Source organism: Ictalurus furcatus, chromosome 1 (genome assembly GCF_023375685.1).
Source record: "Ictalurus furcatus strain D&B chromosome 1, Billie_1.0, whole genome shotgun sequence".
NCBI classification, from domain to species: Eukaryota; Metazoa; Chordata; class Actinopteri; order Siluriformes; family Ictaluridae; genus Ictalurus; species Ictalurus furcatus.
The window spans coordinates 7,148,695-7,171,672 of NC_071255.1; the positions used below are offsets into that span (position 1 = coordinate 7,148,695).

Genomic DNA, 22,978 nt, shown 5'->3' on the forward strand with positions numbered 1-22,978 from the left:
TCACTGGCAGTTGACCAATGGTTCCAGAGGAGCGAAGAGGTTTGGGCAAGTACACACCAGCATCTTGGGCAGACCTCATACACCTACAAGCATAAGGCTGAGCACCCGCAGTACCAGCCAGGTGATAAAGTCTGGCTTTCCACAAGGGAACGTGTCACAGCCGCATAGCACCATCTTTCCACGTTTCACGACTCAAGCCTGTCATCCCTGGACCTCTAGCCACGGATGTGCCCCTCGATGTCCCTCCTGTCCCACTAGAGATCGACAGTCAACCTGCCTACCTCATAAAGAACATCCTAACATCGCGGTGCAGGAGGGGTAAGCTTGAGTACTTGATCGAATGGGAGGGATATGGGCCAGAGGAACAGTGCTGGGTGCCAGCGCAAGACATCTTGGACCCACAACTATGTAGAGACTTTCATGCACTACGCCCTGAATGTCCAGTGGGGCTGGGGGCTCTGTCATATCACAGCCAACCAGCAACTCCATTTCCCAGGAGGCATCACTAACTACAAACATGGCCGCTGAGAACTACACTTCCCACAAACGCTTACGCTCGCCTTTGCCGGAGTACTAACTACACACACCTGCAACCAATCTCATACACTGCACAATCGCAGTATTTAAGGACTTTATGAACTCTCAGTCTTTGCGAAGTAAACTTTCATTTGACTTGTTCTCTGCCGTTATCCAAACCTTATTCTCGTGTTTTGCCAAAGTGACTTTTGACCATTGTTTTCATTCTCGACCTCGATTCTCTGCCTTGCCTAGCTTTGTCTGTTTGCCTGATCGCCCGACCCCTGCCTGTTTATCGACCACAGATTTTGCCTTACCCCTTTGGATTGTTATTATATCTGCCTACCTGCACTTGCTTCCGTCTCCACCTACAAAACGTGACAGTTTCAGCACAATTCAGATGCTCAAACTGACATATAAGGAATAGTCAAAACCTAAGGTTTGATGAATGACTGCAGTGGTAAGTTGGCATAATGGGCAGTGTTAATACTTCATGTTCCAAGGGTTGTGGGGTCACTGTTGAACTGTTGTCACTTCTGTAGTGTTTTCATGGTTCTCCTGGGCCTGTGTGGATTTCCTACAGGTTCTTCAGTTTTCTCCCACCTCTAAAATTCTAGTATGCATACTTATTTTTTACATATGCATATAAACTTTGTGTCTACACTTAGTTTGTGTACAACCTTTTTTTTAAAGCATACTTATTTTGCATACTTACTATTTAGTATTTGTACATATTTTTACTTATTTGTACTTTCACATTTCTTTGCTTAAAGACTTCTATGTATCAGTAAATTAGGTAAACATTGCTTACTTAATTAATCCATATGGAAAGCTAGTTAAACTTTGGCTTGCTCCAGTGGTAAGTTGGCATAGTGGGTAGTGTTATGTAGGGAATTGAGCCCGCGGTGGGATGAGCACAGACACACAGGAGGCCGTTTTAGGATTATTCGTGGAGAGATCTTTATTTGAGACAAACAATGAGGGAAGTGCGTGTGTGTGTGTGAGCCTTCACTCGTCTCGAGTCCATCTGGTCGATGTGGTGGAATTGAGCCCACGGTGGGATGAGCACAGACACACAGGAGGCCGTTTTAGGGTTATTCGTGGAGGGATCTTTATTTGAGACGAACAGTGAGGGGAGTGCGGGTGCGCGTGCGCGTGTGTGTGTGTTGAAGTGCGACCTGGTGGTGAGGGTCTCAGCTGTCTTTGGTTACAACCGGGGGGCGGAGCCTTCACTCGCGTCGACTTCATCTGGAAAAAACAGAAAAAACACACAGCAGCAGTTAGCAGACATGCACGTGTCGCAAAATATCACCTAACACACGCCAGCTACTTGCGCACATGCTCGGAGATCCTCTTCTCTCGTTGTGAGTGGAATACCACCCTTTTATATCCTCCCCTCGCCCGCTGGATGGTGGAATTCTCTCCGTGCGGTGCACCATTCACCAGTCGCGGGAGGAGCGATCTTTGTTTCCTGTGTGCCAGCCACTGGCCTGTCGCCACAGTACCCCCCCCTCAGCTCCGAGCCCACTGCCGTTGTGTGTCGGGCCCACAGTGTATCCTGTTGTGAGAGGCCATCTACATTCCCATGGTGGGTCCCCACCCGGTGCTGGACCTGGAAAGAGAAATCCTGCAATGAGAGGATGTGGGTCGGGGGTAGTCCTTCACTGCCTCGACTTTCTTCGTTTGTGGCTTCAGCATACCCCGGCCAATACGGTAGCCCAGGTACTGTGCGTTGGTCAGCCCTAGGTGGCATTTCTTGGGGTTGGCTGTCAGCCCGGCCTTCCGGAGCTCCTTCAGAACCTCCCCCAGGTGGAAAAAGTGGTCCAACCAAGTGGAGGAGTGGATGACTACGTCATCTAGGTAGGCGGCCGTGAACATACGGTGGGGTCGCAGGACAATGTCCATCAGCTGCTGGAACGTAGTGGGCGCCCCATGTAGCCTGAAGGGGAGAACCCGGTACTGCCAGTGACCGGTGGCTGTGCTGAAGGCCGTCTTCGATCTCGCGTCCGACTTGCCAGTAGCCTTTCGTTAGGTCCAGGGTACTTATGAACCGGGCTCTCCCCAGTCGCTCCACGAGGTCGTCCACTTGGGGGAGGGGATAGCTATCGAACTCAGAGACCTGGTTCAGCGTCCGGAAGTCGTTACAAAGTCGCATACTTCCATCCAGCTTTGGCACGACGACGATGGGGCTGGACCAGGGGCTGTTGGACTCCTCTATGATGTGGTCCCGCAGCATTCGGCCAACTTCTTCCTCGATAGCCTTGTGCCAGGCCTCTGGGACACGGTAGGGCCGCTGTCTCACCACTACTCCTGGACGGGTCTTGATCTCGTGGTGGACCAGCTGCGTCATTTCTGGGGAGGTAGAGAACACATCAGAAAATTGGTCCACCAACTCTGTTAGCTCCTGTCTCTGTGTGGGGGTAAGATCTTCCCCCAATTCTACCAAGGTACCCTTGCCATGATCTGTGTCCAGAGCCGCGTACGCTGATACTACTGGCGCCGCTGTTCTACCCGCTTCTTCAGCAGATTCAAGTGGTAGAGTTTTTCCTCTGCTTGCTTACCGGGCTGCCGCAGGCGGTAGTTTACGGGGCCTTTTCGCTTGAGGACTGTGTACGGGCCTTGCCACTGGGCCAGGAACTTGCAGGAGCTACTGGGTACTAGTAGGAGCACCCGATCGCCCGGTTAGAACTCCTGAGGCTGCGTGGGATGGTTGTACACCCTTTTCTGTGCCTCCTGGGCGGCTCGCATGTGCTCCCGAACTATCGGGGTTACCCGGTCAATCTTCTCTTGCATCTCCTGCACGTAGTCAATGACCGAGCGGAATGGGGACGGTTGTTCCTCCCACACTTCGTGAGCCACGTCCAGCAGTCCTCGAGGTCGCTGTCCGAAGAGGAGCTCGAATGGTGTGAAACCCGTGGATGACTGGGGGCACTCTTGGACGGCGAAGAGCACATAGGGAAGGAGGAGGTCTCAGTTCCTTCCTTCCTCATCTACCACCTGGCGTAACATCTGTTTTAGCGTCTGGTTGAATCTCTCGACCAGTCCATCAGTTTGCGGGTGGTAGACAGACGTTTGAGATGTTTCACCTGTAACAGCCGACACAGATCAGACATTAACTTGGACACAAAAGGCGTACCTTGGTCAGTCAGAATGTCCTTTGGGATCCCCACACAACTGAACAGGAGTACCAGTTCTCTGACGATGTTGCGGGAGGTGGCTTTGCCTAGTGGTACTGCCTCGGGGTACCGGGTCGCGTAGTCCACGATGACGAGTATATACTTGTAACCCTGGGCGGACTTGGGGAGCAGCCCTATGAGGTCCATGCTGATCCTTTCGAAGGGGACACTGATGATGGGCAGAGGGATCAGGGGCGCCGGCGGGGGCTTCCTGGGGCGGTGTGCTGACACTGAAGGCAATGCTGACAAAAGGCCCGGACCTCTGCGTCCATCCCCGGCCAGGTGAAGCAGTCCTTCAGTTTTTCTCCGGTGTTTCGGGCCCCCAGGTGGCCCCCGAGCGGATGGGTATGGGCCAGGTGTAACAGTGTTTGGGTTCGGGTCCTGGGGACTACTAGGAGGTCCACGTTTTCCCGTCTGCACTGGATTCAGTGGTATAGCAGGCCTCCCCGGGCTAGAAAGTAGGAGGTATGTAGCCTGTGTTCTGGGCTTTGGTCGACCCCGTCAATCTGCCGCACCTGGGCCCAGCAATGCTTCAGGCGGTCGTCCTCCTTCTGCTCCCAGCCGAAGTTCCCCTGCTGGCTCACCTGTTGAAATACAGAGGAGAGTGGGTTAGGGGGTGTGTGTGACTTACCTTCGGCCGGGGCGTTCTTCTTGCCCCGGGCCATGTAGGCCGGCCGGGCTGGGGCCTCCTCCCTTCGCTGGACTGGTTTCGGCGGGTCTGGAGTGTCGGCAGCATGCTGGCAGTCGGGTCGATGTGGTGGAATTGAGCCCACGGTGGGATGAGCACAGACACACAGGAGGCCGTTTTAGGGTTATTCGTGGAGGGATCTTTATTTGAGACGAACAGTGAGGGGAGTGTGGGTGTGTGTGTGTGTTGAAGTGCGATCTGGCGGTGAGGGTCTCAGCTGTCTTCTGTTACAACCGGGGGGCGGAGCCTTCACTCGCGTCAACTTCGTCTGGAAAAACAGAAAAAACACACAGCAGCGGTTAGCGGACATGCACGTGTCGCAAAATATCGCCTAACACACGCCAGCTACTTGCGCACATGCTCGGAGATCCTCTTCTCTCGTTGTGAGTGGAATACCGCCCTTTTATATCCTCCCCTTGCCCGCTGGATGGTGGAATTATTTCTGTGCGGTGCACCATTCACGAGCCATGGGTGTGTTGGCAGCCCCGCCCTGCCGCCAAGTGCTCTCTGGCAGTCCAAAACCTTGGTGGTGCTGAAGCGGCGCTGTCTCTTCAGCGCCACCGCAGCAGTCGTGGGAGGAGTGATCTTTGTTTCCTGTGTGCCGGCCACCGGCCTGTCGCCACAGTTATTACATCATGTTCCAAGGGTTGTAGGTTCAATGCTGGATTGTGGTCACTTTTGCAGTTTCACGGTTCCTCTTGGGCCTCTGTGGGTTTCCTACAGGTTCTCCAGTTTTCTCCCACCTCTTGAAAACATGCCACTTAATGGTTTAGCTAAAAGTCTGACTTGTGAGACTACCGTGACTCTGACCAGGACAAATATGTAGATGATTGAATGAATTGTTTGTAAATTGTTTGAATAAATTGTTCTTGAGCCTAGCAATGCGCTGCAGTGGTCTGACACAACAACCCCTCATGTTTTTAGCATCCTGCATAGGGGAAAGAAGCGATAGTGTCAACACACACACACACACACACACACACACACACACACACACACACACACACACAGAGTGTGAAATTTAGGATTTTCCTTGATTTTAATCAGATTCAGATCCAAAGTAACTAGTAAGTTGAGTAGTCTTCTCATCATATACTTTATTACTCTTACTCAATTAATTATTTTTATGTTTACTTTCCACCACTAAGTCTTTACTGAACTGAATCTTCAACTGAACAGTTGCTCTATGAGGGTTCAGCTCTACCGAAAAGTTTACAAAAACAAGAGACTGGTAGAAAATTCAGAGACTCTATTTGCAGACCTCCATAAGGATGGCAGAACCAGCAACCTGAGTTTTTACATGAATAAACCCCATGCATGGCACAGGGTCATAATTTCAAACCTTCCCTCTGCTGAAGGACAAGGCATCTGTGGGGGTTTCCAGCTAAAAAAAAAAACAACTGTAAGAATCAACATATAGAAGATGGGTAAACTGTAAATAAAAACAGAATGCACTGATTTGCAAATCTCGTAAACCCATATTTTATTCACAGTAGAACGTAGAACACATATCACATGTTTAAACTGAGGAAATGTACAATTTTAAGGGAAAAAATAGGTATTTTTCAATTTGATGGCAGCAACACGTCTCAAAAAATATTATTTCAATTATTTTAGTTTAACATTGCTGACGTACAAAAAGTTGTTGAAGTTTCAGTAAGGCAAGCTTAGTGTTTGTCTCTTACCCTGTTCATATCCCACCTCCACTATCCACAGTCTCCTCCTGACTGTTGCTGGCTGACTTCTTCATGAAAAACTACAACTGCAAATTACACCTGAAATTACAAGTGGAATAAGCAACCACAACTGTTTTTTTTTTTTTTAATTAAAGCATATAATTTCTGTTCAGCAGCTTACATTCATTGTAATTAGCCTTGTTAGCCATTGTGAAATATAATGCATTGAACTTATTGTATTGAAATAATTGCATTTTATATGAAAGGGCTCAGGACGGGAGGTGGATATCAGCTAGGATGGCAGACAGAAACAGATTGAAGCTCATTGAGACATAAGAAGGGCGTGTTGGTCAGAGAGAAACAAAAAACAAAGACTCTGTCTGATTGAAACAGGTTTCTTTAAAAAAAAAGAAACCTTGTCCTCATAAAACCTTTTCAGGTAAAACAACTAACTGCGCATGCTCCACAAATTTCAGATAACATATAGATATGAATAATTAATTGTGGCGAAGAAGATTGGTCTGTTTTTAATGAGAAAAGGTAAAATCCTGCCTAAGATGAGTTCGCTGTGGAGAAAGGTATAAAAAGGGCTGTGTGTGTTTGCATAATTTAGACTTTCTGCAGACTGTCTCACTTTATTGTTTTGTGTCAGGATAAGTGATTTAACCATCGTATCGGCTCTGCTCGGGGTATGGCTTCGGCAGATCAATAAGGTGGGAGCTACCCGATTATTTAAGGAACCTTATTTTAGTAGTCGCACATGTGTCTTGGTGATTCGGAATTCCTCACTCCCTGGTATTTCGGGTTCCAATTTCCGTGCAGGTACGCTGAGGCTTTGCTCACGGTGTAATGAGGTGAACATCTCAAGGCTAATTTGTTTATTTATAGTCTTAGAGTGGCGCTGGTGGCACATGCATTGTGGCGATTTGGCGGCGGAGATCGTGCTGGAGATCGTGTTCAGTGATGACAACATTAGCCGGCGGCTGAATGATATGTATATGTATATTGAGCTGCGGGACCTGTGAGTAATCATACAACTTCGCGTCTGGTGTTTGTTCAATCCAGTGGTAAGTACACCTCTCCATTTATAGTTTTAATTATTGTTTTGCTTTATTTATTGTCTTGCTTAACTGCTTTGCTTATGTTCACTGGCTGGTTCACTTACGGACTTTGCTTTTGCTGTGTAGCTTAGCAGCACGCTTGGCTGTCTGTTTACGTGACTTTCCTCCGCTGTGCTGCATATCAGCTTTACTTTGTTGCTGGTGTAATTTTTATTTTGTTTTTCTCTGTTCAGTTTTGGATGTATGTTTAGCTTATGTTCTGCAACCACATGTAGTATGAGACACTAATTGGTAAATTAGTGTTTTCCAGCTTCAAACCTGTTCTTTCTGGTTTGTTTTTCCACTCAACCACCTTACTATTGATGGTGTGTATGTTATGCCTTATTGTCTCCATGCTATAGTGGCTATATTTTCCATTTGTACTCTTTAACATAATTCTGGTTCTGCTTAGGTGCTGTTAACAGCCTCTAATTTCTGTGGTGGCGTCAGTGGGCCTGGGTGTTATAGCCACCACACCACAGTGTCTGTAATATTTGTTTAGTGTTTTTGTGTAATTTTGGGTTAACCGGTGTTTTCTTTCTCTCCAGGAGCCAGTGAGTCTTGGTGTGGGACAGGGGAGGCTAGGTGCATTTATTCAGTGGTGTGTGATTCACAGCATGCTCAGTGTGCCAACACAACTTCCTTATGGTGTAGGCAGTGTTTGATGATTTTCCTGTGACTTGAGGTGGGTTTGGATGACCTCCCGAGCTGTAGCTGGCCTGTCTTATTCCTGCCAAGCCTGGGCCTGGAGAAGTGCTTAGTTTTAAAATCCTTATTGTGCTTCATGGGAGAGCGATTTCATATTTGTATGTTAAGTTTTAATGATGCTTAAGTGTCATTATAAAACATAATTTTTTTGTATTCATACCCACGTCTGACTCTCAAGTTCTTTGCCCCGATTGGTCAAACTTATCTGTGTGCCTTTATTTGGGAGTATTTAGCTGGTTCTTCCCCAGGGTGGTGTAGTTGGATTTACTAAATTAGGATAAATGTTTCCCTCCAATTGGGAATGCCACAGTTTCAATAAAGTTTAATTACTTTTTGACATCTACAAACCCTCTCTCTGTTTTTTGTTAGGCTGGAAAGATTATTTCCCATGACAATCCTCTTGGGGAGGCTACAATTTGGGTACACGAAAGAACAGTGTAAAAACGTAATGAATGGATGGTTGATTATTTGCCATGATTTAACACCTTAAAATAATTTCAACATTGTACTGTTTTGTATCCAGCTGATTTTGCTGCAGCTTCTTCAACGTCGGAAGATTCAGATGAACTGAGGCTCATCAAGGCGACTTCTGCTTCCAGAAGAACCCATTTCCATTCCAGGCAGAGAAAGTCTATGCTTGCCATCACTCTCTACCTTTTGGTGACACTGGTCAAAGATGCCATCTTCTTCATCAGAGAATATGTTTGGCAAAGAGTTGGCTTTTATAGGACGTACCCTTCTCCTGGCAGATCCTCTTGGGGAGGCTACAATTTGGATACAAGAGAGAACAGTGTGAAAAGAGAATCAATGGATGGTTGATTATTTTGCCATGATTTAATACCTCAAAATAATTTCAACATAAATATAACAGAGGTATAGCAACACAAAATATTTCTGATTGACTAATTTATGATGTTTAAAAGGTTATAAAAATGTAAAATCTTAGCTATGTATCCTAAGAAGATTCCCTTACCTGGCTTAACACTAGAAGGTGGTGAAGGGACAAGGCTAGCACATTCCTGGTGTCCAATCAGCTCAAGGCTTTGGGAAGTTTTGTCAGAAGGAGTGTTTTCCTCAGAAGGAGCAGCCATGATTTGCTCAAGCTCAACATCTGATTTAGCCACAAGTCCTTCTTCTGCTACTTCATCAGATCTTGACATGTGGTCAACATGTTCTGTTGCAGAAGTAGCAGTGACCTCAAGAACGCTTGTATCTGAATCTGAGTCAGATTTGACTCTTGAAGTCTGAGGGTCATCAAGGTGGCTCATGCTTCCAGAATCTTCAACCTCATCTTTGGCCTTAACTTCCAGTCCAGAAGACTGGTCAAATACTGTGGAGAACAGGACTTTGGTAGATCTTCTTGGGGAGTCAGCTCTCTCTTTCACAATGTCTGCAATTTGGGCAATTTTTTTTGATTTTAGCTCTGACTAATGTGATTTGCATTCAGCACTATGGTAGTGTAATGCTTTCTATAAGTAATGTCATTAATTTAAAAAAATCTTCTCACTATGAATATATGGCATAAGATTCATTTACCTAATGTCTCAATGTCCTGAGTTGTGACGCTAGACTCATGATCACTTCCTCTTGGTTCATGGACTGGACTCTGGTTGAAATCTGAGTCAGTGCTGCGAAGGATCCTATCAAACACTGTATCAAACTCATGACTATAAAGAGAATCAGTCATGCTAGGATCCCTTTCAATGCAAACATCTGGTTTCAGTTGAGGAATCAAGGAATCAAGCATGCTTTCAAAGACATTGTCCACTATTCCTGTTACAGAATCGCATGCCGTGGGTGAGATTGTCTGAAATTTGTGTGACTGGCTTCTAAAAGTTTTTTTTACATCTTCTCTAACTTCTATCAGTGCATAACCAAGCACAGATGCCACACCATCACTGAAGCCAGGCCTGAAAACATTGTTGCTCGATTGTTGTTCCCGGGAGATGTTTGTCTTATCTCCTGCTGTACCGAAACTCATGGCATGCTGTTTCTCGTGGACCTGGGATGCGGCTTTTGCTAGTATATCATCAATCTCACCCACAATGCGCTGAATGAACTGATTCTTGAATGATGTAGAGATTATGCAATCCAGGACAGCATCAGTAATTTTGGTTCTTAATTGAGGATCTACCTCAATTGTAGCCTCAAGAGGCTTACTCTTTACCTCTGTAGGACCTGTAAGTGCCTGAGGATTTCTGGATGTTTTGCTTAACTTTTCCCCACGCACTGGTGCTCTGAATGGGGGAAGCCCAATTGGATCCTTTCTTGGAAGAAGTTTTGATTTCCCAGGGCTCTTTGCTGCAGGTCCTTTCAATTACACATACATGCAATTAGATTTGTGTGTACTCTTTGAACATTAACATTGGTTGGTTTATAAGTCATTTTGCTATGATGAAAGGTAATATTTAATATCTTACCAGCACCTGTTTGTTCAAATACATCTATGATCTTTATGGGGTAGATTGATTTCTTTCTGGTTGTGTTAATGATAGGTGAGCAGATGTTCTGCTTTGTCATAGTGCACATGCCTTTTTCCCAATGTACCTGAAATGAAAAATTGAACAAATTTTAGCCTTGTCAAAAAAAAATCAGCCTGTAGAGAATCTACAAATCTATTACCATTTGTAAAATTACTAAAATTCCAATATTTTTGGCTCTCTCCTATAAAGAAAAAGTTTAAGTCTATAGTCATATCTGATGTCTGAAAACTGATGTCTGCAATCACTATTAAATCCTCACTTTAAATGACCCCTGATGTCAGGCAACGTTTTTTAAATTCACAAAGCAAAGAAATAGCTTAGGATAATGTAGATAATCAAAGATTATACCCAGTATAAATTCATTATAAATTCATTAAATTATATTAATCTCCTTTGCATATTTTCACTGAATCTACTTTAAACTATTGATGATGAAAATTAATGATCAGTTTCACACAGTGGCTAAGATCGGATGTGCCGTTCCCTATCAAAGGGAACTTCGACGTTGCTTTCCCCCCAATCGCTCTGCTCCCACAAGTTCTAGCGAGAGTTCGCCAAGACCATCTACGTCTGCTGCTAGTAGCACCTTATTGGCCGGCTCGAATATTTTTCTCGGAGATAATTTCCCTGCTCAACGGTACTCCTTGGGAGATTCCCATCCACAGGGATCTACTGTATCACCCTCGGCCAGGACTATGGAAACTGTGGGTCTGGCCCCTGAGGGACACCAGCTCATATATTCCGGTTTCACAACTGAGGTTGTAGAGACCATGTTAAACGCTAGAGCACCATCCACAAGGAAATTGTATGCACTCAACTTTTTGTCTTGTGGTGTGAGGAACGTCAGCTAGACCCAGTGAACTGTGCAATAGCTACAGTCCTGGAGTTCTTACAAGAACGTTTCTCAGCAGGGTTGGCTCTTTCTACAATCAGGGTTTACGTGGCCGCCGTTTCGGCCAGCCATGCCCCTGTTGATGGAGCCTCTGTGGGGCAACATCCTCTAACTTCGACGTTCATGCGTGGTGTCAGGCAGCTGAGGTCCATCTGCAGGCCGCACATACCTTCCTGGGACTTTTCTGTGGTCTTAGAAGGTCTGTCAGGGGCCCCATTTGAGCCGTTAGAGTCAGCCTCTGAGAAACTTCTGACTCTAAAGGTAGCTCTTCTGCTGGCCCTGACATCTCTCAAGCGAGTGGGAGATCTACAAGCTCTCTCTGTTGCCCCTTCCTGCCTTGACTTTGCCACTGGATTAGCCAAGGCCTTACTGTATCCTAAGCCGGATTATATTCCTAAAGTGCCTACATCGGCTGCCCACCCTTTGGTGTTGCAGTCTTTCTGCCCTCCTCCGTTCCTCACACTGGAACAACAGAGGATGCACCTGCTGTGTCCGGTAAGGGCTCTCTGTACTTACGTCCACTGCTCCGGCCAGTGGTGTAAGTCGGAGCAGCTGCTGGTCTGCTTTGGTGGCGACAGTAGAGGTGATGCTGTGTCAAAGCAGCACATCTCTAATTGGATAGTGGAAGCAATCTCTATGGATTACGAGGTGCGCAGTCTTGCCACGTCTCTGGGCATAAGGGCTCATTCCACTAGGGCGTTCGCCTCCTCGAAGGAGGTATCCTTACAGGATGTATGTGCTGCTGCAGGTTGGTCTACGCCACACATTCATTTGTTATTACAGCCTGGATATTCATTCCACCCCGGGCTCGAGTGTCTTGCAGTGACCCTCGGGCTTGGGTCTTTTTGAACAGGCCGTACCCTCGGTATGACAGAGTGGGTATTCTCGTTCCCATAGTGTTATGCTAAACGCAACGTTGAAGTTCCCTTTGAAAGGGAACATCTGGGTTACGCATGTAACCCTGTTCCCTGAGAAGGGAACAAGACATTGCGTAGCTTTGTCATACCAGGGCAGGCCTGTGAATTGCGTCTTCCCTTCAGATAATATTGGCTGGCGGCGTGGTTCACAGGTGCCATTTATATATATATATTCATACAATAATGATGAATTGACATATTCTAAAATATATCCTGTTTCAAATACATTTTCTGTGTACATATTTTCACACTCATATTTGAAAGCTCGTAGTCTGGAAACAAGTCCTACTCATAATTTAATCAAATTTGATCACATACATATACATTTACTTAAAGGAACACAGAGTAATTACCTGAGGATTGCCAGATGTTTTGCTTACTTTTTCCTTGTGCATCAGTGCTCTGAATGGGGGAAGACCAATCGGATCCTTTCTGGGCGTTCTGGGAAGAAGTTTTGGTTTCCTAGGGCTCTTTGCTGGAGGTCCTTTCAATTACACACAACACGTGCAATTAGCCTTGTGTGTACTCTTTGAATATTAAGATTGGTTGGTTTATAAGTCATTTTGCTCTGATAAGACAATATTTCATATCTTACCAGCACCTGCCCGTTCAAATTCTATTATCTTTACGGGATAGACTAATGTATTTCTAGTTGTGTTAATGGCAACTAAGCGGATGTTCTGCTTTGCCATAGAGTGCATGCTATTTTTTCCATGTGCCTAAAATGAAAAATTGAACAAATTTTAGTCTTGTCAAAAAAACTCAGCCTCTAGAGAATATACAAGAGAATATAAAGAAAAACATGAACAAATTATATTTTAACACTGATTGCTATGCAGTCATGCATTTCAAATACTAAAAGTGTATGGATGGTTAAAAAAAACTTCCTCACAGCTTGATGCAGAGGTGTCTCTTTGTGATTCCTCCTCATTTTTGAAAATCGTTCTGTCGTGCAGAAACAAATCTGTGAGTAGAATCACATCACACCAATGTAAAGCAAAATAAACAGACTTAAACAAATTCAGTTGCTATTTAAAGACATGTAAGAGATTTTGTTTGAATTTTGGTTAATTATACAAGTAAATGAGCATCGTTATCTAACCGTTCTTTTAGAGGTTCTTGTTTTCCTACAAATATCTTTACTGGTTCAGCTTTATTACTGACGCACACTAACTCATGGAATATTAACTTTAGTAATTAAAAAGATAGCCATGTTCCCATTGAGTGAAACAGCTGACATTACCATATAATAAAATTAATAATTTGCTGATCAGATTTCACTGCCATGGCTCAGTACACTCAGTTAAAAGCACACTAATAAAGAGAAACGGGGGAAAAAATTGGAGATCTGTAGTATCAGGTCTTCTGCATTTGTCCTGTCTTTTATCTGTGGTTTTGTCTTTCAATGTTTTTATTTCTTGTTTTTACATTATATAAATCTCCTACATTAACATTAATTTAATTTTTTATCTCATTTTATTTGTCTTTTAGGTCACTCTTTACATTTAGCCAAGATGATTTACAGTACTTTGGTTGACACTCACTGTCTTTTAAATTTGAGATATATACAGTATATAAATAAATTAGACTTGACTAATTTATCAAAAGAGAGATTTAATTTAAAAAAAAATTATTACAGAAAGACAGGTGTACAAGAAGCTTAGTTAAAGTGAAGATATTAGTAGAGCCATACCTCTCAGTGATCTGTCTGTAGAAACCAAAGACCACTTCAGCTGAGTAGAACGTTTTATTGCTGGCTGAGCCATGACGTCACAGTGTTGTCAAGGTTACAGAATTAGAATAAACCGAATAAAGTGAAAAATCTTGTCTGAGGTGCGTGTAGGGACGTAACCGTGTTCATAAAACTCACTCAAAATGTGGAGACGGATTTCTAAATCCTACAAATCACCTGATCATGAACAACACGGAGTCGGAGTGTAAATGAAGATGTAATTATAGATCGTAACGTGATCCTGATGGGTTAATCTTATTTCCCACCGTGACCAATGACTTATAGAGGATTTCCAAGTGAACTTAAAGTCCAGACCATGCTCAAACGGTGAAAGTTACTATTAATGTTCAGGTTCCACTTATTAACTTTATTCTATAACGTGATGATCTTTCTCTATCTGAATCAGGCAGAGAAACCTCTCCACAAAACTACAGCACAAACATGGCTTCTACTGTAGTATGGAAAGCCAATTGGTAAATGATCTGCTTATTTTGTTTCTTTCCTTGCATTGTATGAAATCTATTTCATGTTCAGATGAATATTTCCGTATAAGTATAAAGGCAAGAAAAGCTGGAGGTGTCAGTAAGTAGCGATGTTAGGTACAAGTGAAGAGGCTGGGCACGCGCGCGCACACACACACACACACACTCACACACACTACACGATGCTGTGAGAAGTGCGGGAGAGAAGCTCGCTCTTGGGTTTGCTTGGTAGATTTCACGTCAGCCAGTGGTAAATGTAATCGTTCATGACAATATTTTGGTTAAATACCACTTCTGGATGTATGTTTTCTTGGTTTATGGCAACAAAGTATCATATTCAGAGAGTTATATCGCGTGTAATGTCTGCGATGGTATGATGCTACGCCATCTGGTGCAAGGCTGTTTATTTATTTATTTTTTCCTTTGCTAGTTCACGATGTTATGCACTTCAATTTAAATGGTTTCCTGCGTGTCTTATGTGGTTTATAATTTTCTGTGGTTTTATACAGTGTACATCTAAAATGTTGGGAGTTTCAACTCCTGGGGATTGGCATGCGGTGCAGGAGCTCATAATTTTGTGAGTGTTATTTTATTTTTATTTCTTTCAAACGATGTAAGTGGGCAATATGAAGAATATATTCATTTGTTTTCTTTTTAATTTTCTTTAAAAAAAAAAAAAAAAAAAAAAAAAAAAGGCCCACTGCCATATTGTCAGATGTAACTCACAGAAATGTTTTGGTCTTTGCATAGTTTAAATTGTGATTGCCACATCTGGTGATAATATACCCTGTCCTACGGTGCAACAATATGATACTGTGAATTTCACATACGGTTGTTAAATGTCAAAAAGAGCGAACTGAGGGAGAAAGTAAGGGTTTTATTATCAGCTTTGTAAATTTTCATTCCAGTATGAATGCTGTTTTTTTGCCAGCTAAACTTGTTAGCAACACTATAGTCAAATAACTTATCAGACTAATTACTGAATACATTTAAATCTAAGAACCCTTTAAATGTGTTCCTGGTGGTAAATCTAAATCCACGGTCACACATTTTTGGTATCAGGAGTGGGGTTGTTTATTCAATTTGACCAATGTGCAACAAATAGCATAGCTAAGCTAGACAATGCGGCAGTGGTGAAGATTTGCAGGAGCAGAGGTCGCAGAGGTTGTGGATAGAGCTGCAACAACTAATTGATAAAATCGATAATAATCGATTATGAAAATCGTTGTCACCGAATCTCATAATGGATTAGTTGGTCTGTGTGCGGCAGGGGGTGCATTTACTCATTATGTTACTTCTGTTCCAAAAACACGCTTCGGAGAGTAAATACTAAAGTTTTGTCCCAAATGAAGTACTATACACTTACACTATGCACTGTGCTCTACTGTCTAGTGTGTGGATTTTAGAAAGGTAATATCATCTTAAATATATCACTAGCGTTTTTTGTTTACTAATCGGAAGTTTAAGCCGCTTCGTAGTCAATGGCGCATGACGTCATACGCACGCACGCTAGCATTAGCAGACACCCAGTCAATAACAATAACTTTCTTCAGTTTACTGTTTATGTCAGCGTTACCTTTTATTCCCAACATGACCTGAGTCACCATCAAACGGAGGCGAAATCGTCACGTGACTGAGGAAGAAAGTCCTCTAAGGCAGAGGAGCATTTTATATTAAAGACCACAGAGATCAAACAGTGCTGCACGAGCACAAAATTATATTTATATCCAAAATGGTCCACTGTGTGTAAGGGCTTTGGGGAAACTGGTGCAAGCTGCTTAAAAGGTTTTGTTTAATTTAAGTTTATTGTCATTATATGCTGTATTTGCGCGCTTGCAGTGTAAATTCTGTTGTTTATTTTAACGGAAGTGATTTATTAGTAACGAGGCCACGTTGCTGATCACGTGCGTTGCAGATGCGCTGATACACAGTGGGAGCGTGTGTAAGATCTGTAATGTCTAATTAAAACACTATGATCAAAAGTAAACACAAGTAAAATAATATGTCTAAAGGCAGCGAGTAACAGAAACCACAAGGTGCAATGAAAGTGAGTTTTTATTATTAATTTAGGACTGTAGTTTAATTCGGTGCTTTTTGTGCATCCATAAAAAATAACACATAAATACACACACACACACACACACACACACACGTATATATATATATATATATATATATATATATATATATATATATATATATATATATAATTTATTTTATTCATTTATTTTAGTTTATATTGTATATAAGTATTTTTGCATTATTTTCTATGGATTCACAAAAAGCACCGAATTAAACTACAGTCCTAAATTAATAATAAATATTCTTGTGTGTGTGTGTGTGTGTGTATTGGGTTCTTTTCTGTTTTGGACAAACAGTTGTGTAAAGTATTAGTCTGAAGTTAATATTTGTAACACTCAGTTTATGGATTTTATTTTAAAAAATAAAAAAAATGCTACTGAAAGTTTGCCCCACCCCCATCTGATTAATCAGTACAGCAAAGATACGAGGTCCGTAGAGGAGTTTATTGAGGAGGTGGAAAGGGTTCTAAGAGCTAGAGATCAAACTCAGGAAGAACAGTTGGACTTTATTGTCTCACATTTGTTGGGCTCTGCATGAGAAGAGGTGCGTTTTTGTGTGGGAAAGCAGTCCATGCAGGCTGGTGATCTCTTCACTTTCCTGCGTGAGGCATTTGGGGAATGGCGTAATGGGACTCAGTTGTTACATACCTTTTACAGTCGCAAACAATTAGAGGGTGAAAGTCTTTGAAATTACTCTCACGCACTTTCTCGCATTTTAAGCTCTATTGCAAAACAATCCGTAGGAGGCTTAGCTAATGAGCAGGTGATATTGCGTGATCAGTTTGTGGAGGGGGTGAGGGACACTGCGTTAAGGTGGGAACTGCGCAAGATCATCAGAGAAAAGCCCAAGTTTATCCTGCTAGAGCTTCATAATGAGGCCATTCTTTGGTCCATGGAGGAGACCAGGCCTGCAAGGACTGTGAGTAGCAGACCAGTCCATTCAGAAGTGCTTGGTGAAACTGGGTGTTCCTTTGTTGTGGCCGAGAGCAAAATGTCTGCTGTGTTGGATGATATTTTACAGGTGATTTCTCGGCAGGACAAGCGAATAAGTGAGCATGAACAGAATATCTCAGAACAGAATAACTCATTAACTAAATCGGTTAAGGAGTTGACTTTACAACGGTCGCTGTCAGTTCCTCAGGCTTGTACACCTTTGTCTAAGGCCCCTCCAAGGTTTACGGAGGAGGGAGAACCTATCTGTTTCAGGTGCAACAGGGTTGGGCATATAGCTAGACGTTGCACCATGAGGCGAGGCGGGCAACCCAAGAGTGCTGCCAAAACTACAGAGGAGCAGGAAAAACAAGGTTCCTCAGTTGCTCTGAACCAGGAAACCCAAGGGGTTATTTCTGGCTTACCAACAGAAGGAACTAGTTGAGACAGGTTCCTTGAACGAGCTGTTGGAACATGCCTGAAGGTGAATCTGAAGATCAAAAGTGTGCCTGTGTCATTCTTACTAGACATTGGTAGACAGGTCAGTACTATTACTGAGGGTTTCTTAAGAGAGCATTTATTTGGGGATGAAAGTAATGTGTTGTTTACATATGGTTGGTTAAAGATCACTGCAGCCAACGGTTTAGATATTCCCTACTTAGGTTACATGGAATTGGATGTGGAGGTTCTGTGGATGGCTTTACCTGATTGTGGGTTCTTAATTGTTAAAGAAACTCCAAATCCATCACCTGCATCAGTGCTCATCGGCATGAACATTATTAGTAAATGCCGACAGATGGTATACGCTGAATTTGATACCACTTTAAATGGTCAGCTTGATTCAAAATGGAGGACAGCTTTCCAGCAGGCACAGTCAGTTGAGTTAGTCAAATGGGTTTCCTTTGCTTGAGTCGCAGGTAAGACTGCGGAGCATGTGCCTGCTTGGTCTTCAACTACAGTTATGGTTAAAAGTGTGGAAGTAGGAAAGAGGAATGGTTCTATATGGTTATTAGAATCAGCGAATACGCCTTTACCAGAAGGTTTGGTTGTAGTGCCTACATTAGTCACATCTGAGTTACCTGTGTGCCCAGTAAGGGTGCTTAACCTGTCACAGGAAGACCTTTGGCTTCAGTCTAGGGCCCGCCTGGGAGTGTTGTCCAGGGTAGACAGCTCCAGTGCGGATGCATCCTGGGAGGTGAGGTTTCAGAGGATTTCTGCAGACAGAGAGCAGGTGCAAGGTGCAAATCACGGTTGTGAGTCTTCGGCCAAGTCGCTTTTTGACAAGGTCAGTATAGGATGCACGCCTGAACAGCAGGTCCAGTTGAAAGCAGTGCTGAATAAGTATTCAAGCGTGTTTGCTTTGGAGGACGAGGATTTGGGTTATACCGACAAGGTTCGACATGAGATACATCTGACTGATGACATACCCGTGAACCAGCCATACAGGAGAATTCCCCCTAACCAGTATCCGGAGGTTAAAGAGCACATTGCTAGGTTGTTGAAGAAGGGTGTTATTCAGGAGAGTGTCAGTGCTTATGCCTCTCCAGTGGTGCTAGTGCACAAAGCTGATGGCGCACTAAGGTTATGTGTGGATTACAGGAATCTCAATGCCAAAACGAGACGTGATGCATTTCCTTTACACAGAATTGACGAGAGTTTTGATGCCCTCAGCAGATTCCCTCTCATTCTCTGTCGGACTTTGGAACTGCCAATCTGCCGTCAGCAAGGCAGATTTAATTTCTGCCTTTGCAACCCACTCCAACCTCAATGTGCTGGCTCTGACTGAGACCTGGATCCATACTGAGAACACTGCCACACCCGCTGCCCTAGCCTCCAACTTCAACTTCTCCCATACCTCGCGTCCCAACAGACGAGGGGGTGGTACAGGTTTGCTTCTCTCCAAAACATGGAAATTTACGTGTCTTTCTCCCCCTTGCGCCTACACTTCCTTTGAATTTCATGCTGTTAGTTATTGGCCCTGCCAAAATGCACTTTCTTGTTGTTTATCGTCCTCCAGGTCAACTGGGGAAGTTCAACGATGAGTTTGACACGCTACTGTCCACCATCCTGGATGATGGAACTCCTCTTGTGGTCCTTGGTGACTTCAGCATTCAACTAGACAAGCCACATGCAGCTGACTTTCTTGCGCTCCTTCCCACATTTGACCTCAAGCTGTTTGCCACACCAGCAACTCACAAAGCCGGCAAACAGCTCGACCTCATCCTCACACATAACTGCACCACACACAATCGTCTCATTACTTCTCTTCTTCACACCTCTGACCATTTCTTTATCCAGTTTTCTATTTCTCTCCACTCACCCCCCTCACTGTCTCCACCCTCTATTTCCTTTCGTCGCAATCTTTGCTCCCTTTCCCCCTCACACTTCTCCTCCGTTGTCACCACCTTACTTTACTCTTATAGCCACCTCTCCTCACTGGACTTAAACACCGCAACTGACATGCTATGTTCCACTCTAACATATTCTCTTACAGCATCTGCCCCCTAACCTCCAGACCCGATCGCACATCACCCTCTACCCCTTGGCTCTCAGAAGCTCTGCGTAAAAACCGGACTTAAGAGCATCTGAAAGGAAAATGGCGTAAAACTAACGATCTGACTGACCAAATCAATTACCAAACACTTCTCTCCTCTTTTTCCAATAGAATCTCCACTGCTAAAGCCACATACTACCAAGAGAAGATTGGCAGCTCTCCCAACACCTGTACTCTCTTCAAAACCTTTTCTTCTCTTCTGTCCCACTCCTCCTCCTTCCCCTACCTCTCTCACTGCACATGACTTTGCCACTTTCTTTTCTAACAAGGCTACATCAATCAGGAACCAGTTCTCAACCCCAGACATGCATAGACTATCTCCTCCTCCATGTAACTCCCAACTGGTCTCCTTCTCTCCCCTCTCAGAGACTGATATCTCAAAACCCCTCCTCTCCAGCTGTCCCACAATCTGTCCTTTTGACCCTATCCCTTCTCACCTTCTTCAGTCCATATCTCCCACACTACTACCTGCACTCACACACATCTTTAACACATCTCTCTCTACTGGCAGATACACTACCTGGTCTCTACTCTGGCCCAGCCAGAGCCCAGAATTGAACATCTCTGGAGAGATCTGAAAATGACTGTACACAGACGCTCCCCAACCAACCTGATGGAGCCTGAGAGGTGAAAGAAGAATGGGAGAAACTGCCCGAAAATAGGTGTGCCAAGCTTGTAGCATCATACTCAAAAAGACTTGAGGCTGTAATCGGTGCCAAAGGTGCTTCAACAAAGTATTGAGCAAAGGCTGTGAATACTTATGTATATGTGCTTTTTTTGTTTTTCATTTTTAATAAATTTGCAAAAATTTCAAACAATCTTCTTTCACGTTGTCATTAATTAGGTATTGTTTGTAGAATTTTGAGGAAAATAATGAATTTAATCCATTTTGGAATAAGGCTGTAACATAACAAAATGTGGAAAAAGTGAAGCGCTGTGAATACTTTCCGGATGCACTGTATTTCTGAAACTCAGCAACTCACAACTGGGGTTCCTCAGGGGTCAGTTCTCGGTCCACTGCTCTTTTCTATTTACACTACATCTTTGGGGCAGGTGATTGAGTGTCATGACTTCTCATACCATTGCTATGCTGGTGACAGCCAGCTCTATTTGTCCTTCCAGCCTGACGATCCATCCGTCTCTGTACGAATCTCTGCTTGCCTGTTGGACATTTTGGTCTGGATGAAGGAACACCACCTTAAGCTCAACTTGGCAAAATCTGTGCTTCTCGTCATCCCAGCCTGTCCCTCAATCAACCAGAGCCTCACTGTACAGCTCGGCTCAACCACACTCAAGCCAACCAGGACAGCCAGGAACCTTTGGGTGATTCTTGATGACGGCTTGACCTTTACTGACCACATTTCAACAATTGCACAGCCCTGTAGGTTCATTCTGTACAACATCAAGAAAATCAGACCCTATCTCACCGAACAGGCTACACAACTACTAGTCCAGGCTCTTGTTATCTCAAAACTGGACTACTGCAACTCACTACTCTCGGGCATCCCAGCCAGCTCCATCAAACCCTTTCAAATGATTCAGAATGCAGTAGCATGCCTCGTCTTCAACCAGCCCAAGAGAACCCATGTCACACACCTCTTCATCTCTCTTCATCTCCCTTCATTGGATTCCTGTAGCCGCCCATATCAAAGGACTTGATGGACATCAAGGACTTGATGCTCACGTAGCAGACCTTGTCTGGATCACCCTGCTACCTTAACACTCTCCTGAAGGCTTACGTTCCCTCACGCAATCTGTGATCAACCAACGACCGACGCTTAGTAGTACCTACTCAGCGTGGCTCAAGGTCCCTTTCAAGAACCTTCAAACTATCTGCTCCTCAGTGGTGGAATCAACTTCCAACCTCAATTCAGACCGCAGAATCTGTCACCATCTTCAAGAAACAGCTAAAGACCCACCTCTTCTGTGAACACATAACTAACCCTTATTGAAAAGAAAGAAGAAAAAAACTTACTCTGGCACTTACACTTCTACTCTGCGCACTTTGCTTCTTCTAGAACTCAATTAAACATCTTGTATGGTAGCACTACTTGTATTGTTCTCTGCTTGATATATCGCTTTGCTTGTATTTTCTCGTTTGTAGGTCACTTTGGATGAAAGCGTCTGCTAAATGAATAAATGTAAATTTAAATTGCCGCCCTGAATTGCCACTAATTCAAAAGCGAAATACGCATGGCCACACAGGCATTCATAAGGGATTTAAAAGCGAGAGGGAAAAGAGGGAAAAGTGCCAACAAAGCGCCAAAGCCCCCTTTCGCAGCAACTTTCTTCTGGCAAGCTCTGCAGACAGGGTTACCATCTTCTATTACGAGTCACTCAGCATTTTTATAAAATCAAAAAATATGACCACACTGCAGATTTGGTCCTCTTGAAAGGTTGGAAAATCTCCAGAGCGCCGTCACTGACTACGTTTACATGGACAGCAGTAATCTAATTATTGACCTTACTCTGAGTAATAGAATAATGTGATTAAGGTGTTTACATCAGTCGCTTTTAGAATACTCCTTTCATGTACCCATTTTACATGTTATAGAACATAATTAGATTAACGGCACACGTCATTACGTCACCGCGCCACGCCATCCGTTGTCCCTCCAGAATTTCACGTATTAACATACAGTTCGTCTTCGTCATGGTACCGTATACAGTTTTGGGTGTTTTTATAAAAAAAATTTATGAACGCTTTAAGTGCAGTTAATTATTTGTCATGCTGTACATGCAAATAGACAACTGCTTGAAGCTGTGGGCTGCGTCCCAAACCACGTACTTACCGTCTATATAGTAGCCGAGATACATGTATTTTTCCCCACTACAGGCCTGTAGTAGGCAAGTATGCAGCTTGGGATGCAGCCATACTCTCTTGTTCGCCATAAAACATGGAGCACTGCCGTGTGTGATCGTGTCCTGTCGCAAAATGCGGTGAAAACTCTCACACGACGTTAATAATGTGATTAAGGTGTGTACATGTCTGTAATACACGTCAATTTTCAGCATTTTCAGCACATTTTAACAATACCGTGAT

The 22,978-nt window shown here is 43.8% G+C and overlaps 3 protein-coding genes across 8 annotated transcripts; 2 read left to right on the forward strand and 1 right to left on the reverse strand.

Moving 5' to 3' along the window:
• Positions 1-1,485: 1,485 nt before the first annotated feature.
• Positions 1,486-14,302, reverse strand: LOC128606420 (uncharacterized). 5 transcript variants are annotated; one of them, XR_008385678.1, is made up of 13 exons: positions 13,850-14,299; positions 13,049-13,120; positions 12,752-12,875; positions 12,510-12,640; positions 10,285-10,411; positions 9,401-10,174; positions 8,838-9,254; positions 8,350-8,628; positions 6,066-6,155; positions 5,642-5,764; positions 4,738-5,308; positions 1,855-4,648; positions 1,486-1,764 (listed from the first exon to the last, which is right to left on the reverse strand). XR_008385678.1 is itself a non-coding variant. In XM_053622556.1 (8 exons), exons 2-8 carry the CDS (start codon positions 13,085-13,087, stop codon positions 8,423-8,425), a joined length of 1,791 nt encoding a protein of 596 aa, XP_053478531.1. In that variant the 5' UTR covers positions 13,088-13,120; positions 13,850-14,302; the 3' UTR covers positions 7,469-8,422. The 5 variants fall into 5 exon arrangements, 4 of the variants coding, with proteins under 4 accessions (XP_053478531.1, XP_053478523.1, XP_053478509.1 ...); XM_053622556.1 differs by lacking the exons at positions 1,486-1,764; positions 1,855-4,648; positions 4,738-5,308; positions 5,642-5,764; positions 6,066-6,155 and having other exon boundaries at positions 7,469-8,628; positions 12,537-12,640; positions 13,850-14,302; XM_053622548.1 differs by lacking the exons at positions 1,486-1,764; positions 1,855-4,648; positions 4,738-5,308; positions 5,642-5,764; positions 6,066-6,155 and having other exon boundaries at positions 7,469-8,628; positions 10,291-10,411; positions 13,850-14,301.
• A 2,569-nt stretch (positions 14,303-16,871) lies between these two features.
• LOC128606453 (uncharacterized) lies at positions 16,872-17,889 on the forward strand. 2 transcript variants are annotated; one of them, XM_053622597.1, is made up of 3 exons: positions 16,872-16,995; positions 17,195-17,370; positions 17,473-17,889. In XM_053622597.1, the coding sequence occupies exons 1-3, from the start codon at positions 16,986-16,988 to the stop codon at positions 17,824-17,826; spliced, it is 540 nt and encodes a 179-aa protein (XP_053478572.1). In that variant the 5' UTR covers positions 16,872-16,985; the 3' UTR covers positions 17,827-17,889. The 2 variants fall into 2 exon arrangements, with proteins under 2 accessions (XP_053478572.1, XP_053478563.1); XM_053622588.1 differs by having other exon boundaries at positions 17,195-17,889.
• A 33-nt stretch (positions 17,890-17,922) lies between these two features.
• Positions 17,923-21,965, forward strand: LOC128606447 (uncharacterized). The gene is made up of 2 exons (XM_053622577.1): positions 17,923-19,268; positions 19,399-21,965. Exons 1-2 carry the CDS (start codon positions 18,989-18,991, stop codon positions 19,887-19,889), a joined length of 771 nt encoding a protein of 256 aa, XP_053478552.1. The 5' UTR covers positions 17,923-18,988; the 3' UTR covers positions 19,890-21,965.
• Positions 21,966-22,978: the final 1,013 nt, after the last annotated feature.